The sequence below is a fragment of the Corella eumyota genome, chromosome 1 (assembly GCF_963082875.1).
Source record: "Corella eumyota chromosome 1, kaCorEumy4.1, whole genome shotgun sequence".
In the NCBI taxonomy this organism is placed as follows: Eukaryota; Metazoa; Chordata; class Ascidiacea; order Phlebobranchia; family Corellidae; genus Corella; species Corella eumyota.
In genome coordinates this window covers 1,441,720-1,461,055 of record NC_137490.1, presented here as the reverse complement: position 1 = coordinate 1,461,055, position 19,336 = coordinate 1,441,720, and the positions used below count along the sequence as shown (strand labels likewise).

The 19,336-nt window shown below is 26.8% G+C and overlaps 2 protein-coding genes across 3 annotated transcripts; one reads left to right on the top strand and one right to left on the bottom strand.

The window, feature by feature from the left end:
- Positions 1 to 1,169: 1,169 nt before the first annotated feature.
- On the top strand, positions 1,170 to 4,239 carry LOC145743112 (uncharacterized). Its single transcript, XM_082561011.1, has 5 exons — positions 1,170 to 1,435; positions 1,691 to 1,756; positions 2,010 to 2,113; positions 3,126 to 3,254; positions 3,597 to 4,239. The coding sequence occupies exons 1-5, from the start codon at positions 1,273 to 1,275 to the stop codon at positions 3,711 to 3,713; spliced, it is 579 nt and encodes a 192-aa protein (XP_082417137.1). The 5' UTR covers positions 1,170 to 1,272; the 3' UTR covers positions 3,714 to 4,239.
- A 570-nt stretch (positions 4,240 to 4,809) lies between these two features.
- LOC145754199 (phosphorylase b kinase regulatory subunit alpha, liver isoform-like) lies at positions 4,810 to 19,198 on the bottom strand. Of its 2 annotated transcripts, XM_082570562.1 has the most exons (30): positions 19,061 to 19,198; positions 18,257 to 18,415; positions 17,938 to 18,009; positions 17,508 to 17,652; positions 16,956 to 17,119; positions 16,568 to 16,708; positions 16,251 to 16,355; positions 15,958 to 16,050; positions 15,176 to 15,352; positions 14,572 to 14,758; positions 14,120 to 14,213; positions 13,487 to 13,643; positions 12,963 to 13,107; positions 12,649 to 12,727; positions 12,396 to 12,469; positions 12,019 to 12,124; positions 11,691 to 11,779; positions 11,291 to 11,342; positions 10,994 to 11,110; positions 10,710 to 10,824; positions 10,259 to 10,380; positions 9,928 to 10,006; positions 9,821 to 9,853; positions 9,161 to 9,250; positions 8,060 to 8,201; positions 7,735 to 7,832; positions 7,217 to 7,363; positions 6,653 to 6,814; positions 6,137 to 6,340; positions 4,810 to 5,643 (listed from the first exon to the last, which is right to left on the bottom strand). In XM_082570562.1, exons 1-30 carry the CDS (start codon positions 19,136 to 19,138, stop codon positions 5,464 to 5,466), a joined length of 3,606 nt encoding a protein of 1,201 aa, XP_082426688.1. In that variant the 5' UTR covers positions 19,139 to 19,198; the 3' UTR covers positions 4,810 to 5,463. The 2 variants fall into 2 exon arrangements, with proteins under 2 accessions (XP_082426688.1, XP_082426689.1); XM_082570563.1 differs by lacking the exon at positions 9,821 to 9,853.
- Between the last annotated feature and the right edge of the window lie 138 nt (positions 19,199 to 19,336).

Below are 19,336 nucleotides of genomic sequence, written 5' to 3'. Positions count from 1 at the left end.
GGACAATACACTTGATGACGCAATTTAGAAAAAAAAATGTTTTTATTGGGTTCAAAGGTTAACATATGTAATAAAACGTGGCATTGTTCTTTTTTAAAACAGTTTTATTTTGATTAATTTATCTAAATTTTATTGAATAAATTTCTTATATGATGTGTTATTATATTAATTTTATAAAATACACTTCATGGTCAAATGCCTTTACGTAATTTTTGTCATGAGGTCAAAAATTCTGGACCCTTTAATTTTTTATGACGTCATTGCAAATAATCACCTTCAAAGCTGTAATTCTGTGTTTAAAATAGATTTTAAAAAGACATAAGGTGAATATTATAAAATCTTAATTTCTTTGTTTCTTAACTGTTTTGTAAACTTGTTTGGCTTGTACATTTTAACAAATCCTAATTACTTTAAATTTTTTTTCTAAACAAAACTTGTGGACTTTGGCCTACTATGTTTCGAACCCTTGACAGATTATTCCTTATCAAATATGCTGAGCAAGGCTACTTTCATAAATCTTGTCTTTATGTTAAGAACAGAATATCTGTAACTTTAATTTAATAATGTTTAAAGTCGGGTTATTGATATCTAAGAAAAACATATGAACCAAAGTCCCATACTTTTAATTAAATATAAAATGTCATGTAATGCTTTTGTTTAAATAGTTTAGATTTCTCTGTGTGTATAAGGCATACATAATTTACTCACGGCTTTTAGGTACAAAATTACGTAATCATGTTACAAAAATAAAATATAAAACACAGAAAAATAAAATAAATTTATTGTATAAAAACACTTTATTTATGTTATATATTGTTAATTAATTTTAATTCATTATTTTACATGTTACTAGATTTATTTTCTTTGAAAGTTTTTGGTAACCGTTTTTTCTAAAAATATTTTTGTACTTTATCCTCAAATTATCTTCGCTTTGTTGGACACGTCGCTTCGCCTTCTAAACAAGATGTTGTTCACCTAATTCGCTTGCTTTCTAAAAACTAGGTCAACAAATTAAAACAGCTAGCTTGTCAATAAGTTGTGTATTCGTAATATGGTATTTTTCAACTAGGTTTAAGAGTTAACAAATCGATTAAAAATTTAGTTTGTGAAACGAAAAATGTAAATATATTAACGTAATTATTTTAATTTGTAAATATTGTTACAGACGAAGTAGTAGTAGTTTGTAGTTTTATGCTGTAAATGGAATATAAAATCGTTAAATAAAAAAGGCTTCAAAAACTGAAAAGAAACGCTAGAGTAGAAACAATCAAAATGTTTATTTTTGACTGGTTTAAATCCATGTTAAGCTATCTTGGCTTATACAACAAAAGTGGAAAATTGATGTTTCTTGGCTTGGATAATGCTGGTAAAACGACCCTTCTGCACATGTTAAAAGACAATAAAATGAGTGTCCATGAACCTACTATGCACCCAAGTAAGTTTTATTTCTTTAAAGTATTTTAAATTTATAAAAGATAAGTCTAACCACCATAGCTAAAAAAGTAAAAATCATAAGGTATGCAAATAAAACGACCATATGTTTATATTTGCCCATTATAAACACAACTTTTGTATATATTTATCCTTAATACAAAAAGATTTACTATATAGCCTAAACATTTAGTAACATTTGCCATTTAAAAAATGGGGAATTTATGTTAATTTGCTTTTTTGTATTTTAATCTTATAGCCTCAGAAAATTTAACGATGGGAAATATATCTTTCACAACATATGATTTAGGTGGCCATGCTCAAGGTAATATTTAAGTATTAAAATAACTTATAAAAGGATAGTAGTTGTACTTAACAAGTTGTATGATTAATTAAATTTACCCAATTTATTGATAGCTTCCTTATTAATGTGACATAGTTTGACACAAAAGGTAAAAAGTCAAAGTTTAAAAAAAATATAAAAAGCAATTCATAAATGTTTAAACAATTTTTAATGTTTAAAACTGTAATAATGAAACAAGGTCAATGAACTTTACAAATATTCAAATATTTTACAGCTCGAAGGGTTTGGAAAGATTATTTTCCAGCTGTAAATGGAATAGTTTTTCTCATTGACGCTGCAGATAGAGAAAGATTTAATGAAGCGAAATTGGAATTGGATGTAAGTATTATAAAAATGGTGCACTACCGTCAACTGAATCTTTTTTATTGTTTTGTTCAAAGTCCATCCTTATGTTGGGTAGTATATAAGCTCACCTACACTTAGGGATTTACTGATTAAGTTAAACAGAATAGTTACACAATATTACACGAAAAACTATCTAGTTTTTATAATGTGCAATGTGGAGACTTAAAGAACACAATGTAATGATAATGTTTTTGTTATTATAAGATAACAGTAAAGCTTATTGTCTCACAAAAACCAAAAGAATTTTGTACCCACTTTAACTCCCTAAAAATCAAGAATTTATTTGCTTTTGTTAAACCACTTAAACCTATATTTGTTGACAATAATAGATAGATCATCGTTTCACCATACTTATATAAGTGATGATAGTGCAGTTTAGGTTACACTTTGTATTTTTATGCTTATTTAAACGAGCTGGTATATTTTAAAAAGTCTATTTTGCAAATTGGTTGTTTAGACATAACAACAAAACATTTTAATTTTTCAGTTAAATATAAATGAAATCAGTAATTAACGCTGTCTTTAATTACATAATAATGACATACTTCTTATTATTGAAAATTAATTAATTTTTAATTGGCTGTATAATCAAGCAATTTAAATATTGTAATTATGTTATAATGGTACACTTATTGTTCATGGAACTATATTGGTTCTACTAAACCGTTATATGTATTAATTTACCAAAAAAGAACATGGGCTGTTATTGGTCTTATAAATTAAAAAAAAAGATACACCCACTCATTTAATTGTTATCTCAACAACTTGTAAATATGTTGACTGTCAACAAATTAATTTTATAACACTATCAAAACAGCTTCTCTTAACAGTTATTATATATACTTACTTGTTATTATGTTTATAAAGGTAATTTATTCTTAACCATTTCGTAATAAGACCCATAACAAAATAAAAAGTAAATAAATAATACAACTTTTGGACTTTGTAACTTTCAACTTTTGTAAGATTTTGTTAACGTTTATAGAGCTTATTGGGTGATGATCAAGTTATTAATGTTCCTGTTCTTATTCTGGGAAACAAAATTGATGTTAATGGAGCTGTTTGTGAAGAAGAGCTGGTCCAAACTGTATTAAGAATTAACAAAACTGGAAAGGTAAAAATCGTACATGTATAAGGAAATGCTGATATATTCCGTTTATATTTAACATTAAAGTAATGAAGGGGTTATGTTTAAAAGGAATATAATTACCCTGATCTAGTTTTTTAAATCAGTTTAAATTTTTATTGACCTTGTTATTCTGTTAGTTTAGTAAACCACTAGTTAATTAATCTTTTATTATTATAAGTTGTAATTAAGGATAAAGTTATATAATATATCAGGTTTTTTTATTTAGATTGTACAGCATAACTTGACTTGCATAAAAAAGTGGCTTTAAATTAAAGTTTTATTGTCTATTTTTTTATCTATTTTATAATTAAATGTTTTTATTTTTAGGGAACTGTACCAATAAAAAGTTTAAACGGGGCACGACCTGTTGAAGTATTTATGTGTTCGGTTCTTAAAAAACAAGGCTATGGAGAAGGGTTCCGATGGTTAAGTCAGTATATTTAATTTTATTGCCTCTCTCATGTACAGATATTCTTTCTTTCTTAAAATAGTGAATATTAATAAACAACTATATTACAATACTGGAAAAACGTTTTTTTTAACAAATGTTACTAATTTTAAATCATATATTTAACATTATCCTGTCATGCAATATAAATATGAAGACTTGCATGTAGTTTTTGGTCAAAGGTTTAAAGTGTCATAGTTATAACTATTGCATCTGCAATTTAAAGTAATAATTTATTATTGTGTTTTTTTGTAGCACTTTGAAAAGTGAAAATGGTTTTATTTCTGAAAATGTATAAATTCGTTAATTCATGTTTTTTGTTAGTATTTGGTAATAGAAAAACATGTAATGAAATCTTTTTAATTATGATTTTTATATAGATATATAATCTTATTGTTATGGATTTTATGAACAAAAATTAAAAGCTGCAAAAATAAAATTATTTCTAACTAGGCAAAGAAATTATTGGGAAATTTATATTGTCAAAAAACTGTGTTTATAGTATATAATAATAGCTTACCAGTAAATAAATAAACAAATTTATAAGAATAATACAACTTTAGTTTCATTTGAAACTTTTTCAGTAAATCCTAATGTAAAAGTACATTAGACAGATTCACAACTAGAAAGGTTTTCTACAAGTTAAATTATATCAGAAAAGAAAAAAACCTTTGTATTTTTGTTTAACCGGCAGCTTGGTGTAGTGGTAAGAACACTTGCTACACTACACATGAGGTCTTGAGTTCAATCCCCACTGAGCTCATGCTGTAGCACCCTTAAGTAAGGCGTTATAAACGGTATGAACTCCTGCTGAGCCAGCACTCAATCAGCAGCATAATTATCGGGCAAATCTATAATCTATAATATCACAAACTGTCACAGGCAACTCGAGACTGGGTCGGAGTAACTTATGTTACTCTATGTTTGAGTCGTGCATTTGACTTTCCCACATCGAGGATAAAGATATATAAAAAAAAAATAAGTAAAAACACTTGGTACATTTTTATTATATCAAAATATATCACAAAAATTTTAAGTATTGCAGAATTGTAAAAACTTACTTACTATCTAATAGATTTATTAATTCTATGCTCAGTCAGCATTTCACTTTTTATTTTGTTAATGCCATCACATTTATTTTTAAAGTGCAATTATACTAAACATTTGGCAGTTAGTTTACAATCCCTTGCAATACAAATTGGCAACCTATCCCAATCACTATATTAATACAGAATATAAGTAGATAAATACAGTTAAAATTATGACAAGTTGTATTTCTTTGGCAGGTGACAGCATTGTTAAATAAATTAAAACTTTTTGACAAAATTTGATCTAGTATAACTTAACTATTAAGTATAAGAGCCCCTTACTTCATGCATTAACTGTTTCGTTTTTAGTGTATAAATGCAAAATGGGATTTAAAATCTTTGATAAAAAATTTTTGACTCTTTGTTAACTTTAAGCAGTAAAAGTTAACGATTTTTAAAACATAGGTAAACAGTGTAATTGGCATAAAACTAAGAACGATATATTTAAGCAGTACTAAAAGGGTGTACAACACTAAAAACTTAACTTTAGTTTTTTAGCTAACCTATTTTCTATTATCAAACAGAGAGTTAAACATTTATTATTTAAGATGGATGAATAATCCATTAACCAAATTAAAAAAAATTATAATTTATAAATACTAAAAAACTATTGATTATGATACCCTTAATTTTATTGTTTTGTGTTAAAAAAATAAACTTAACTAACAGAACAATCCCCGACATTTTCAGGAAAATAAGTTTGAAAAGTTGAGGCAACAGACTTAGAGATATAAGTCATCGTACCAAAAGGACCACTTGGTGCAATGTCATAAAACTCTGTACATATTTGGTTGGTTGGGTCCTTCTCAAGCAAATCTTTGGATGATCCATGGTAGATCTGTATAAGTTGAAATATTATGATTACATTTGATATTAAAAAGTGATATTGAGGCAAAAAATGTAATATGATTTGCATATAGTAAACTAAATTGGTAAAATTTTAATAAAAAAATTGTCAACACTCCTGTATCTACACAGAGCCTTAACTATGAGTTAAAAAAATTTTATCACGATGTCCACCTTTTAATAACAGTAAACAGTTGTATTAACATAAAAAATGAATATTTATACTAAGTTTTCTGTCATAGCTGTTTAAATTAAATTTACCTAACAAAACTTTATATGTATATACCCTAAAATATATCGTAAAATTTAACACTAAAAGAATAAATATCTAAAAAAAGTTTTTAAATATTTTGTATTCCCAATAATTGTTCTCATTACCATTCTTCCTAATATTTTTGAAGAACTTTACAGGACACATAAGCCTCATCTAAATATACCTGTACAAAAAAAGGACTCAGAAACTGCTAAAAACTTTCAAAACTGACCTCATCTTGCAGGAACAAATCACTTGCACATTTTAACACATGATCAACATTCAAGTTATCAGACAAAAACTTCATTCCAGGAGCATCAGCAAGCAAGGTAAGAACTAGCAAGGTTTCAACCATAAGTTGTCTGTACTCAGGTTGTGGGATGTGGTTCAACACATTTTCAACTAAAAGCGCAAACTTTAATTCACCAGGTGTCATCTGAAATATTAAAGATCAAACTAAAATATTTTGTAATGTTAAATATGGGTGTTTAAAAATTAAATTGATTTTGGTTAGTAAAACTACAGTACAAATAAAAACTTGTTCACTGTTTTTAAATAGAATAAAGTTATTTGCAATGCAATCTTATTAGTTGCATATGTAACTCATACACTATTAAAAAAAAATTGCATATGTAACTCATACACTATTAAAACATGTCGGATTAACAAAAAAATAAATAAATAAATAAAATACAAAAAATACCATAAACAAAATACACAAAATAGGTCCTTAAATCTTTTATCATACCTCTTTAGTAACATAGCCAGGTATAAAGTGCCCAGCAATTACAAGTCCATAACATTTCTCCAATAAACTCCAAATTCTTGTGTAAAAGTTCAGTGGAACTCTGTTTAAAGCCCCATCTATTCTCCTTCTTCTTAACCACTGTCCCTTTTTCTCATTATAGTACTTTTTAGAGTAAAATATGTGTTTAAATAAAAGCTAATAAAGTAATTTTACAGTGTTATGTTACGGAGTTTTGCAATTTTGTAAGGGGTGTATATACCACATTAGTATGGTTGACAATGAATCACAAAATGGCTTTAGAACTTTTAAAAAATGTCTGTGGCACATTTTCAATAATACTTAAAGTTAAAATGATTTTTGTGTTCAATGACACCAACTTTATTAATTTTATAAAAATATCGCTAATATATGACTTTAATATAAATGAAAAATATATTTCTACACATTTTAAAGCCAAAAAACAAATTTTTTAAAGGCTTCTTTAGAAACGAAACTTTACAAGCCTTTTAACATTTAAGTTACATTTGTTTTTATATTTCATGTAGTTACAATATACTTAATTACCTGTGAGTAGGAGTCAGGAAAAGAGTCTAGATTGCTGGTGCTTGTTTGTGTGCTGTTCTGATTGCTATTGCTATCAGTTTGATAGCTTTTAATACTTGACATGCTCCAAGCTGGGGGTGATATTAAACCAGAGAGATCAGTCTTTTGCTGTGAAAGGTTAAAATTAATTTAGGCTTAGAAAACAATGGGTGTTTAATTTTCTATATTAAAATTCAGTATTAAAAGCCATAAATAAGACTTGCACATATAGATTATAAAGCAAATATTGTCTGTAGGGGCTGCTAATGACAAGTTTCTAAAAAACAATCTAGTTATGTATATTTTATTGATAGTAACAAGTGTTGTTGAATTTTTCATTATTTTTTTAGTAACCTTTAAATCACCAAACAATTTTTTATTCTTTATATTTTATGCTTTTAAACTTTTAGTGCATTCATAAATGAGTGTTGAATTACTTTTGTAGTTTGAAATCAATACAAAAACACGTGAAAGTCATAAAATGACATGTTTTTATATACCCTTAGTCTTTTCTTGATTGAGTTAAAATTTGCCTTATCCATCCTTGACTTGTCAGAGTGCAAGCTTAACTCATGGTTAAAAGCTGTAGTTGATCTAACTAAAACATAAATAAGTAGTTTAGTAACAACTTTTTAACATTATTAAAAAATTTGTAAATTAGATTTTAAACAGAGGTAAAAAAATTTTAATTCACGGGAAAAACATATTTATTTCCAGGTTTTAATTTTTTTATCTTAAACTACAACTCTTTTAAATTTATTTAATTTATAATAAAAAATCTTTAAATAAGCAACCTTTTTTTTAATTAAAAAAAAAGTTTCTTACCACTTTTGATCACACCAAACTCCTTCCCGCTTAATATATTATGGATCAAAGTTTTCATCTCAAAAGGAGACAATCCCATTAAATGTAAAGTTGCTTCTTCACCCGAGCATCTCAAATGTCGGGCTAACTCACTTGCCATTACCTAAATATAAAATCAAGTTACAGATTCCAGAATTTAAGGGATTAAGATTTATGTAATGATTTTATATGTTCACTACAGAAAAAAAAAGTAAGAAAACTTGAAAAATATTGAAATATATTTTTGGAGATCAGAGTTACAAAATAGATGCCTTTATTAAGCAAGTAGTTTTAAGGTTAAAATAAAGTTATAAATGTTATCATTACAAAAACAGTGATAATTTTCTTATATTGTCAAGTAATAACATATTATGTTAAGTGTATTTGCCTTGTTTAAACTTGATTAAAGTTTAAAGACAGTATCTTATTTGTGTGATTATATTTTTGTGCTGTAAAAACAAAATACCTTTATTGCAAAAGACTTACTTTAAGTGAATTTATTACAACATAACACCGTACACACCCATTACACATGTTTAAGTTATAGTGGGTGTGTAATATTGATGTTTAAATGGAGTTTAAATAAGATTTGTTTGCACTTAGGTCATTAAACCAACATTGTGTGAAAATGTCAATATTTATGTTCTGTGGACTTTAACTTATTTCAAGGTCTGATGATAGTAACAGAATTAACTTTATTGTGATAACCTTTACTGTTTTGGGAAAAAAGTTTTTTTGGCATAGTACTTGTTTTATTATCTTAACTGTCTTTGGCCTTGACTAATATTACAGCATTTATTATTTTAAGGTTTTTCTTAAACCAGATGTTATATTTACCTAAAATAATTAAAAAAAAACAACTTACAATAATAAAACTTGAAAGATCTTAAATACCTTAAATATTACCTATCTTAACAAACTTATGTTGATAATAAAATTATAAAGAATAATTTGAAGGTTTAACATACAACCTGTTAACAAATATAAGTTAATTTAATAATTTTTAGCCCTTAAATTAAATTAAATATATATAATTTTATAATTTACATAACAACCAATATTAAGATATAAGTCAAATCTTACCTGTATAATTAATCCAACCCTTAACCTCAATAAATCATTGAACAAAGCAGGAGAAGTTCTCATAAACATTGCAAGATACATTATTATCTCCTGAATATATAACAATTTATTAAATATTAAGAAAATAATTAATTGGGTATTTTGTAAATTACTTTGTAAAAATTTAAAACGATAAATAGTAATAATATAAACATACACCTTTTTTTTATATTCTATAAAATGAAATTCGTTTTTACAAAACAAAAGGCTTAAAAAATAAGGCATTTAATATTATTACAACGTCTTGAAAGTTTTTTATTTAGAAAAATCTGGTTGAAAATTTTTTTTTCAAATCATTCATGCTTAAGTTTATAAAATAAATTGTGAGTCATTATTTATTTTAATATTATTTTTTAATAATATAAATAATCACTTTATTTTATCTTATTTGCGAGATTTCAAAAATTTAAACAAGCTTGTATGTTATATTGTGTTCAGAAGTTAGTATATCTAAAGCAAAATCATGGCGAAATCAAATAAAGGGAAATAAAGGGGTTATTTATTTAAACAACTTGCTTTGTCGAAAAAGAAATTGTTGATTAGTAAAATCCTAAATCATTCAGTTTAAAGACTTTTCAGTTTTGTTAGATTTTTAACATTCCAAGGCTTTTTAAATTTTACCTGGGTAAGAAGGGCCATATCTGTATCTGTTTTCTACCAATTTTTAATATGTTTAATAAAACAATAATAAATAAATTAAACTTGTTTAAATTTTTGTTAAATCTTACTTGGGTTAGCACAGCTATGTCTGTATCCTCACCAAATGCTTCCAGTATTAATCTGTATAACTCCTCGGTTGGCATCGGTCTATTGTTTACATATTAAAATAAGTAAAAAAAGCAAAAATTTTATTTAAACTATTGTAAAATTTTAATTAAATTTTATTGATAAAGAAACAATTTTAAATTAAACAAAATACTCTGATTAGAACATAGTTAAAGAAAGAATTTAGAAAATCTATTTTATTTTTAAACTTGTTTAGAAAAAGTTAAAAAAAAGTGTTGTTTGGACTTGTGTCTAATATTTATCAATTTATGTTTTAAAATCTAGTATACTAACCTAGTAATAGTAATTTCTTTGGGTTCTTCAGGTAACCCAACTGTTACTTGTTTTTGCCGAACTAGAAGATCGGTGATAGCTTGTGATAACCCATTTACTCTTTTCTTCAGCAATCCTGTTGTCTGTAATAAAAGAAATTGTAGTAAATTAAGCACACTTTTTCTATTTAACTGATTTTGTACCATATATAATAGGATATCATACATTTAGATTTATTTCAAACACTAGACCTTTTATTAATTAGCAAAATGGTATAGTGGTAAGAACACTTGGCTTCACAACATGTGGTCCTGGGTTCGATTCCCAGTGGTCTTCTGATGTAACGCTTTTAAGTTAGGCGCTATAAATTGTGTGAACTTCTGCTTAGCCTATATTTATTTACCAGTATAATTATTGGGCAATTTTTTTATTATATTAAATGCGTAACTAATAAATAATAGAGTGAGTTTACCTTTCTAATGACCATCCAGTTGTTAAGTTGACCAGCTCTGTCATATAATTCTTCGATTAAATCACTAACCATTGCTCCAGAGTTGCCGTTTATTTCTGTGTCCCAATTTGGGCCTCTGGTAAAATTAAAATAGTAAAATTTGAACACTAAAAAAAAAAAAATTTTGGAAACCCTCCTAAAGAATTTTTATTTCTATAGTTAAGTAAGGGTCTAATTTATTCGTAGTTGATCAATTAAAATTGCAATTTTCATTATTAATCATCTAAATATAACACAAAAATTACTTGATAATATAAAGGCATTGAAGAATGTTAATTTGTTCAAGTTGGCTGTGAGATTCTTTTAATTTTTGAACCAATTCTTCAGGATCCAAAGCTGGGTCTTTACTTTGTTTTAGTAAACTAAAAAATGTATAATAATGAGCTAACTTTTTCTTTAACTAAAGAAATCGAAATATATAACAAAGATAAATCTAATTTTTTAAATTTAAAAACTATACTTAAAATTTGAAAATATATTATGTTTTTTTTAAGTATTCAATATTTTTATTAAAAAAATGAATTGTTTTAATTTAGACATACTTTTCAGTTTTGTTTTTCATGTTATCTGCTATGCTGTTAAATATTGCAACATCTACAACAAAAAAAGTTATTTAAACTCTCCTGTATGATTAGAATTTGTGAATAATAAGAAACGTATTAACAATTTTTTCTCAAAATTATTCTATACAGAGGCCGACTTTACGACCTAAACATAGAGAACAATTTGTAACTTGATTGTCTTTAACAAATAACTTATTAGATGTTAGTTTTTTTAGCTCAGCAGAAGTTCACACTGTTTATAGCACCTTACTTCAAGAAGCTACAGCATAAAAGCAGTAGAAATCAAGCATAGGACCTTACGTAGTAAAGCCAAGTGTTTACCCACTACACTATACACAAACAAAAACAACTAGAAAAATTAATATTGGTCAAGTCTTACCTGTTAAATCAGTTGAATTTTTCCTATCACTCCCTCTCCTGTTATTAAATCTTGCCTCCAATAAGATTTGTTGTTTATCCTCATTCGGACTAAAACAGGGTTAAAAAGGTGTTACAGGGTTAAAAGTAAGGAATCATTAAGGTTAAAAATGAAAACTTTGTAAGAATTTTAAATGGACAATTCTGGGTAATTAAACTCGAAACTTAAAAAATGACCCCAAATTATTGATTAGTTAAAAGTATTTTTTTTTAATTAATGTGCAACTTTTATATATAGTTAATATTTGTAATGGTATTTTAACACGATTAAACTAAAACTTTCAGCTTACCTAGGCAAAGACTTGGTTGGGTTGATCTCAGAATGAATGCTGAGTAAATGAATACGAGGTGCGGGTTTAGACATCAACAAATCCATTACATCAGCTTCTTCATTACCTTGTGTATTATAAATATGTAATTTTAAATTTAAGATAAGCTGTGATTCTAAAGGTGCTTTAAAATTTATATATTACAGTTAACCTGGTAGCAAAACATATTTCTAAAGCGTAAACATTGTTACTTTATTTTTAGATTAGTTTTATGTTACAATCACAATTTTTTTGTACATTTTATAATACAAACCCTGTTTTAAATAAACTTAAGAGGGGAAAAATAGTTATCTAGAGATTATATACAAATGATGAAGTATATATATTGGTAACCCTACCCGGTGTATCCAGAAAAGTTAATCTAGTCAAACATGAAGTACTAAGAAAGCTTTCCAATGTTCCTAATACAACTCTAAAATTAAATCTTATTGTTCAACTTATGCTTAATGAAATATAAGAATAGAACACCGACCAAAAACACATATGTCGAAATAATAAATAAAACACAAGAATATATATTTATGACAGAATGCGATTACTAAACACATTTTATAATATTATCTACTAAAGATATAAACATTTCTTAATTACCTGACACCATATAAATATCCACTTTGTACTTTTCTTAAAGTTGAAATAAGTGAAGGTTTAAAGCTTTTACCATCTTCAGCTGAAAAATAATAATAATAAAGATATATAATAAGTAGCTATAAAACAATCTCAATTTCGATATAAAGAAGTCAATTTCGATATATAAAAAAACGAAACTTTTTGATTACCAAATTATTTATTTAGTTTAATGAATTTAAAATATATTTCACATGCATAAGTTTTTGAGTTTAATTTTGTAATACTGACTTAAAAAAATTTACAAATTTAATTTTAAAACCATCAATTAAACCTACCTAACATGCCCCTATGTATAGGCACAGTAATAATAGGTCTGCCCAGCATATTCCAATTACTAGCAAGGTAATGTAGTTCTGTAAGAAACATGTCGATCAACATATCAGTGTCAAGTGACATGTAAAAGTCGCGTTGATCCAGTAACTAGGAAATACAAATGTTAAATTAATTCGCTTATAATAAAGCCATGATTTTACCTGTTCAACCTTATTCTAAGGACTTAATATATGTTTAAAATTATTACATTTTTTCTATTGAATCATGTAAGCTATGGTTGCATGTAAAAGTCTAAATAATTAGACTTATTATATGGGTATTTTATAAAAAAAAGTATTTTTTCTGTAACTTTTATTAAATTACAACCAAAATAATAAAACTAGATTAATTATTTTTTTCTAAGTTTATACAAAAGCTGTTTCAAAACCTAACATTCTTATGACACCTTTTTTAACAACCAATCACCCCCCCAAAAACAAATTTTTATTTTAACAAATATAAATTAAATAATCAATCAAATACTTACAGCTGGGGGAAATGAAAATATTTGATCCCTGATTGCATAAAGTTTACTGGTCCCCAATATTCCAATCTGGTTACTAGACGGTCTTCCAGTTAAACCAAGTTTAGGACATCTACCTAAGCAGGAGTAAACTCGAGATAATAATTTGGATGGTTGAACTCTGTAAAAAATAAAGAATATAGTAATTATCTTTAATTTCTGTCTAAGGATACGTAGTTAAGTAAAACTGTAAATTCAATGTAAAATATCAAATTAACTTTAAGGGGTTAATCCATACTGTTTTTTTAATATTTCTTAACTTGTATTGCTTTTGACCTTTTTTAGATTAAATTTTAAATTTTAATTTTGTTTTCTTAATAAAATTTAGAGTTTTAAAGCTATATATTGGTTACCATTTTAGGTCTTTGCAAAAAATGTAATATCTATTGCTATTTTTAAATTTTTCTCATGCCTATATTGTTTATTTCGCCTATTTACACTTACATGGTAAACGGCCTTACAACAATTTTTTTAAGGATTTAGACATACTTTAAAGTTTACAAAAGTAGTTGTAAAATTTTACCTAAACTATTGTACACATGTATGTTAGTATCACTAGCATTAATAAGCATATGTGATTATATTTTCAGTATATACCTTATCGAACTAAGTTCAGAAAAAGTTTCCACTTTGACCCCCAATTTCTTCTCCAGAATCTCTTGGTATTCTGTTTCTTCAGCCATGATTGAAACTGTAATATGAACATTATTGTTTTAAAGTTACAACACAGCAAAACTAGAAAACTCATTTGGTATTTATTTAAATTTTAACCAATATTACTAAGTTTGGCAAACATGGTATTAATATTTATATACTTTAAAACAAAAAACATAAAATAAATTTTAATATCCATAATATAAAAGAAGTATAAAATAAAACACCATTATTGACAAAATAGTTAAAAAAGGAAAGCCGTTCCTCTAAATCGGCATCTTTTGGTGTAAAATAGTCTCAACTTGCAACTCAAATTTGCCTTTAATAATTTACCCATGCACTACGAACTGCAGTTTTTCTATTTTGTAGGCCTTTAAATACACACGATCACTAACCTTGTACAACAACGTCAGGTTTTGCTACCGTAGCAAACCTTCTATTAAGGGGGTCAATTTCACCCGGGGCTAGGTACCCATCCCTCATCAGACGTCCCAGTATGTACAAACTATGACCCCATAAATGGGGGAGTTTCCCTAATGGAATACGATCTTGACTGTGAGGATCTGATTTCTCCAAACTAACCTAAAATTAAATTTTTATTTTAAGTTAAAATTAAAAAAAAAACAGATTTTTTATTTTTTTAATACTTTTTAACTTAGAAATAGTTTTCTTTGTAAGTTTCTATCTAAAAATAAACTAAAAAGTGAAGTGTAAAAATTGTATATAAAAATATAAGCTTTATGATGATCTAATTCTAAATTAAGAATAAAAAATCACATTTAAAACCATTTTAAAATTGTCCAAAGATAAATGCTCACATAAAAGCTTGAAATTTGGTTGCTTATCAAAAACAATTCAATAGAATCTTAACCCTTTTAATAATCAAGCACAATTTATTTTTTTTAGCAGCAAGTTTGTTTAAAAATAATGGTTTAAAAACTTTAATCAAGGGCTAAATTAAGCACAAAGGCCTCTTTTAATTTATATAAATTTTTTTACCTTTTCAGCAGGTACAGTATATAGTTCAGGGACACACCTAATACCATCTTCAAGCACTAATATTTCTTCTAATGCTTCTCTATATTCTAACTCTTGTTGTTTGTTCCCCTGAAATATTCCGTCCAATATAAGGTAGGTCCAGAATACGGGCCATTCACATTCTATATGTTCAAACATCTAAAAATAAATAAACTATGTTCAGTTGTATTTATTTTAAATTTAGTATTTGTTAAAAAAATGAAACTCATTTTAATAATTATCGGGTTTAAATTATTAAGAGAAAAATTTAACCATATTAAATTCATGGGTTTTTAAATTTACATTTATAAAAAGTTTTATAACAATATGTTAATTAAAACATTATTAAACGGGTTTAATTTTATGCATGTTTCATATTGTCATGATTTTATGTTTCCTACTAATTTAGCTTTTAAAATCATGACAAAAAAATGTTTACAAATAGATATATTAAATTGAATACAAGTTTCATAAATAAACTCAATACTTTATTTTTCTTTAAACACAAAACAGTACAAATTAAGATGTTACTGAGTACGTGCTTTAAAATACCATAAATATATATAATTCCAAGTAAAGTTAACAACAACAACTAAAAATTGGTTAGAAGTGTTTTGGTATACCTTTAACTAATGTGGGTATAGTAAACAACATGTGTTAACACTGTGTTATTTTATGTTTAGGCCATAAACTTGGCCTCTTCAAATTAAATTATATAAATTCAAAAATTTAATTTGCAAAAGAAATTTAATTTTTTTACAAACCTTCAACTCAGCTAGCTCATAATGAAGTCTTGATGAATCTTCTAACGCAGTTTTGTATCCATCTCTTAAGAACCTCCTGCAACCATACCGTCCCTGGTTTAAATATCAGTAAAAAGTTTAAGGTTAAATATACAGTTATTAAAATCATGGGTAAAACAAAGCTTTTAAATTGTATATAGTTTTATTTGGTGAAAAATACTAGGTGTTGAACTATATATAAATTAAAAAAACCCATAGGAATTATCACATCTCAAACGTTTATGACTTTAGTACAAAAATTTAAATTTACAGACCTGAAGTTTATTGACAATTGCTTCTTTAGTTAAATCGACTAATTCTTGGTCATTAACTGCAAATGCCGGGTATCCAATTATACTTAGAAGGCCTGCATCTACTTCCTAATAATTATCAAATTTTTAAGTTTAATAAGAGGAAAAATAAGAATCTTTATTTCATTTAAAGCATTTTATGAAAAGGAATCATTTAGAATTATTTTTACAGTAAATAAAATTTAGTTTAAAATGAGTTTTAATGACAACCAATCCCATAACTAGTTGATTTAATTGCAGCTTACATATATACAAGAATTTGATAAAAATAACAAACTGACCTTGGAATTAGACTCTCTGGGCAACATAGATTGTAATATAGCTTGACACATTGCTTTCTCATCAGGAGTAACATGAATAACTGACTCGGGTCCTCCACTTGGACCAAATAAATTCAATTCATCAATAGCTTCTAATGCAGCCTAAATATAAATGGTTCTAAATAATTTAACTTTAACTTATTTTCCTTTATTTTTTTGAATACTTGATTAGATTGCATATTTAAAAAAAACCTTAATTAGATTGTATTTTTAATAGAATATATATTCAAGAAAGGGGGAATTTTAAACAAGACCATTAAAAAATATTATCAGGTTTAAAACCTTAATATATGTGCAAGTACAAAAAAAAGCAAAATTAATTAATATTTCGGCGGATAAACCAACTAACCTTACACATTCCCACCGAACTTGCATTAAGTTCAGGTACTCCATGATTGGTTTTATCCCCTCTTTCCCATATTCCATAATCTGGTGTTCTATAAGCTGATGAAATGTAGAATACAAGGTTTTGTACAAATGCAACCTCATCTAATGTGTATATGATGCTGTAACCTAAAAATAAAAAAACATTGAAGACAAATGTGTTATTTAAATTTAATGACTCTTAATAGACTATACATTTATTTTCAATTTAAAAGCCTTCAAATAATGCTTTTTGTGGTGTGGGTAAATTATCACAAGCATATATAAGTTGTGACCATACTGCAACAATTAAAATGCAGCTCATAGAGCATAATTTTACTTTATCACTTCTTGATTTTTAGTTATCTTTTTTTCAATGCCAAACTATAAAGCTCATAAACACATTTATTTAAACAATCTAATTTAACAGAAGCAGGCATTTAAGCAATAAAAAAACATACACAAATATCCAATTACAAATATCAGTATATCTAAAATCGCCATAATCAAGTCAGCGATAATGCAAAACATAACTTACCAGAAGCAGTCATCTGGGCAAGCATGAGAATATAAAACCCAGTTGCATCAAGTTGAAGGTGACCCCATTCACCATCACCCACAACAACTCCACAGGTTCGCCGATCATATTTTGCATGGAGGGCATCATGGGGGGATTGTGTGGTCTGTTTAAATATTGGTTAATTATAATACAACATCTATATATAATGGTTTATGTATGACCAATTTATGGGCCTACAAAATAAGTAAAATTGCCATTTGTGGAAATTATTGTGGGTAAATATTAGTAAAGAGTTATGACCATGATACTACAATCAAAATTCCAACCATAAGGTGGGCTGTCTAGTGTGCATCTCCAACGTGTTAACTTTAATGTGTTAAGGGCTTTTAGTTATCTGTTTTATGTTAGTTAAATACTATTTCACCTTAAGTAATTTAAGAAATCCTACCTTAAATCGTTCCAGTTTCTCAGCTTGCCTAACCATGCATTGCAGAAGGGATCTCATACATTTTACAACACTCTAAATTTTATAAAAAACAATGGCTTCAAATAGTACAAGGCTTATGCATATAATATATAAAATCTCATAAATTAAATAAATGACATGAATAAAATGAATATTGAAAAAAGTAAGGTTAAGAAGATTCGATCCATTTGACCCAGTATAATTTTTAACTTTAGAACGAAGATTTGATTAAAAACAAGTTGAAAAATGCTTAATTTTAAATAGTGGCATTAAAGATTAACAAATATCTATTCTCATTTACCTGCTCAAGTTCATGGGTTTTAGCTTTATCCTCATCCAGGTCAGCATGTTTTCGATAAGCGAGAGCCAGGCCCCAGACAGCTTGGATGGAGTATAAATTATCCCTAACCCAAGCATGGGGTATATCTTTACTGGCTGAGAATAAACCACTAACTGGGTCCTAAAAATATTGTGGGGTTTTTAAAGTTTAAATTTTACCATTCTGTAGATACAAATTAGTTTAAAAATTTGACTTTATTAAGTCTCGTGACTAAAATACTAGAATACAACATAGCAACAGTCAGGCAGTGGAAATTTTTTTTTTGTATATATATCTTTATCCTCGATGTGGAAAAGTCAAATGCGCGACTTAAACATAGTGTAACATCAGTTACTCCGACCCAGTCTCGAGTTGCTTGTGGCAATTTGAAATTTATAAATTATAATTACCCGATAATTATTCTGCTGATTAAGTGCTAGCTCGGCAGTAGTTCATACCGTTTATAGCGCCTTACTCAAGGGTGCTACAGAATGTAAGCTGTGGGGATTGAACCCACGACCTTATGTGTGGTGTAGCAAGTGTTCTTACCACTACACCACGCTGCCGGAGTTAAACTTGTAATATTTACTTTTAAACAAAAAAGCTCTATTAATAAAACAAATTGACTTCAAAGTTGTATTTTAAAAGAAATTATTTAGCATATTATAAAATATTAAACAAAATGGTTTGTTATATAACAAAATTAACAATTAAAAAAACGAAAAAAAGTTGTTTACAAAAGTTGTAATTGAAATATCTTGCAAATAAGTTTATTATGTTATGTACCTGAAATTTTAAGATGCTCTTTTGGATGATATGAACATAGTTGTCTAATTTAACCCCAGAATTACTGCGACTTCGCATTATAATTGCTTAATTAATCTAGAAAACTAAAAATAAACAAAATATTTCGTTTCACACTTCCTGTCAATCAAAAGTTTTTGTTTTGTTGTGGGGGCGGTCACGCGTGAACAATTTCGACGGAAATATTTTGTTTTTATTATTTTTATTCCAACTTTTAAATTCTTTAAAAAACTTTTAAAAAAATGTCTTTTTTAATTT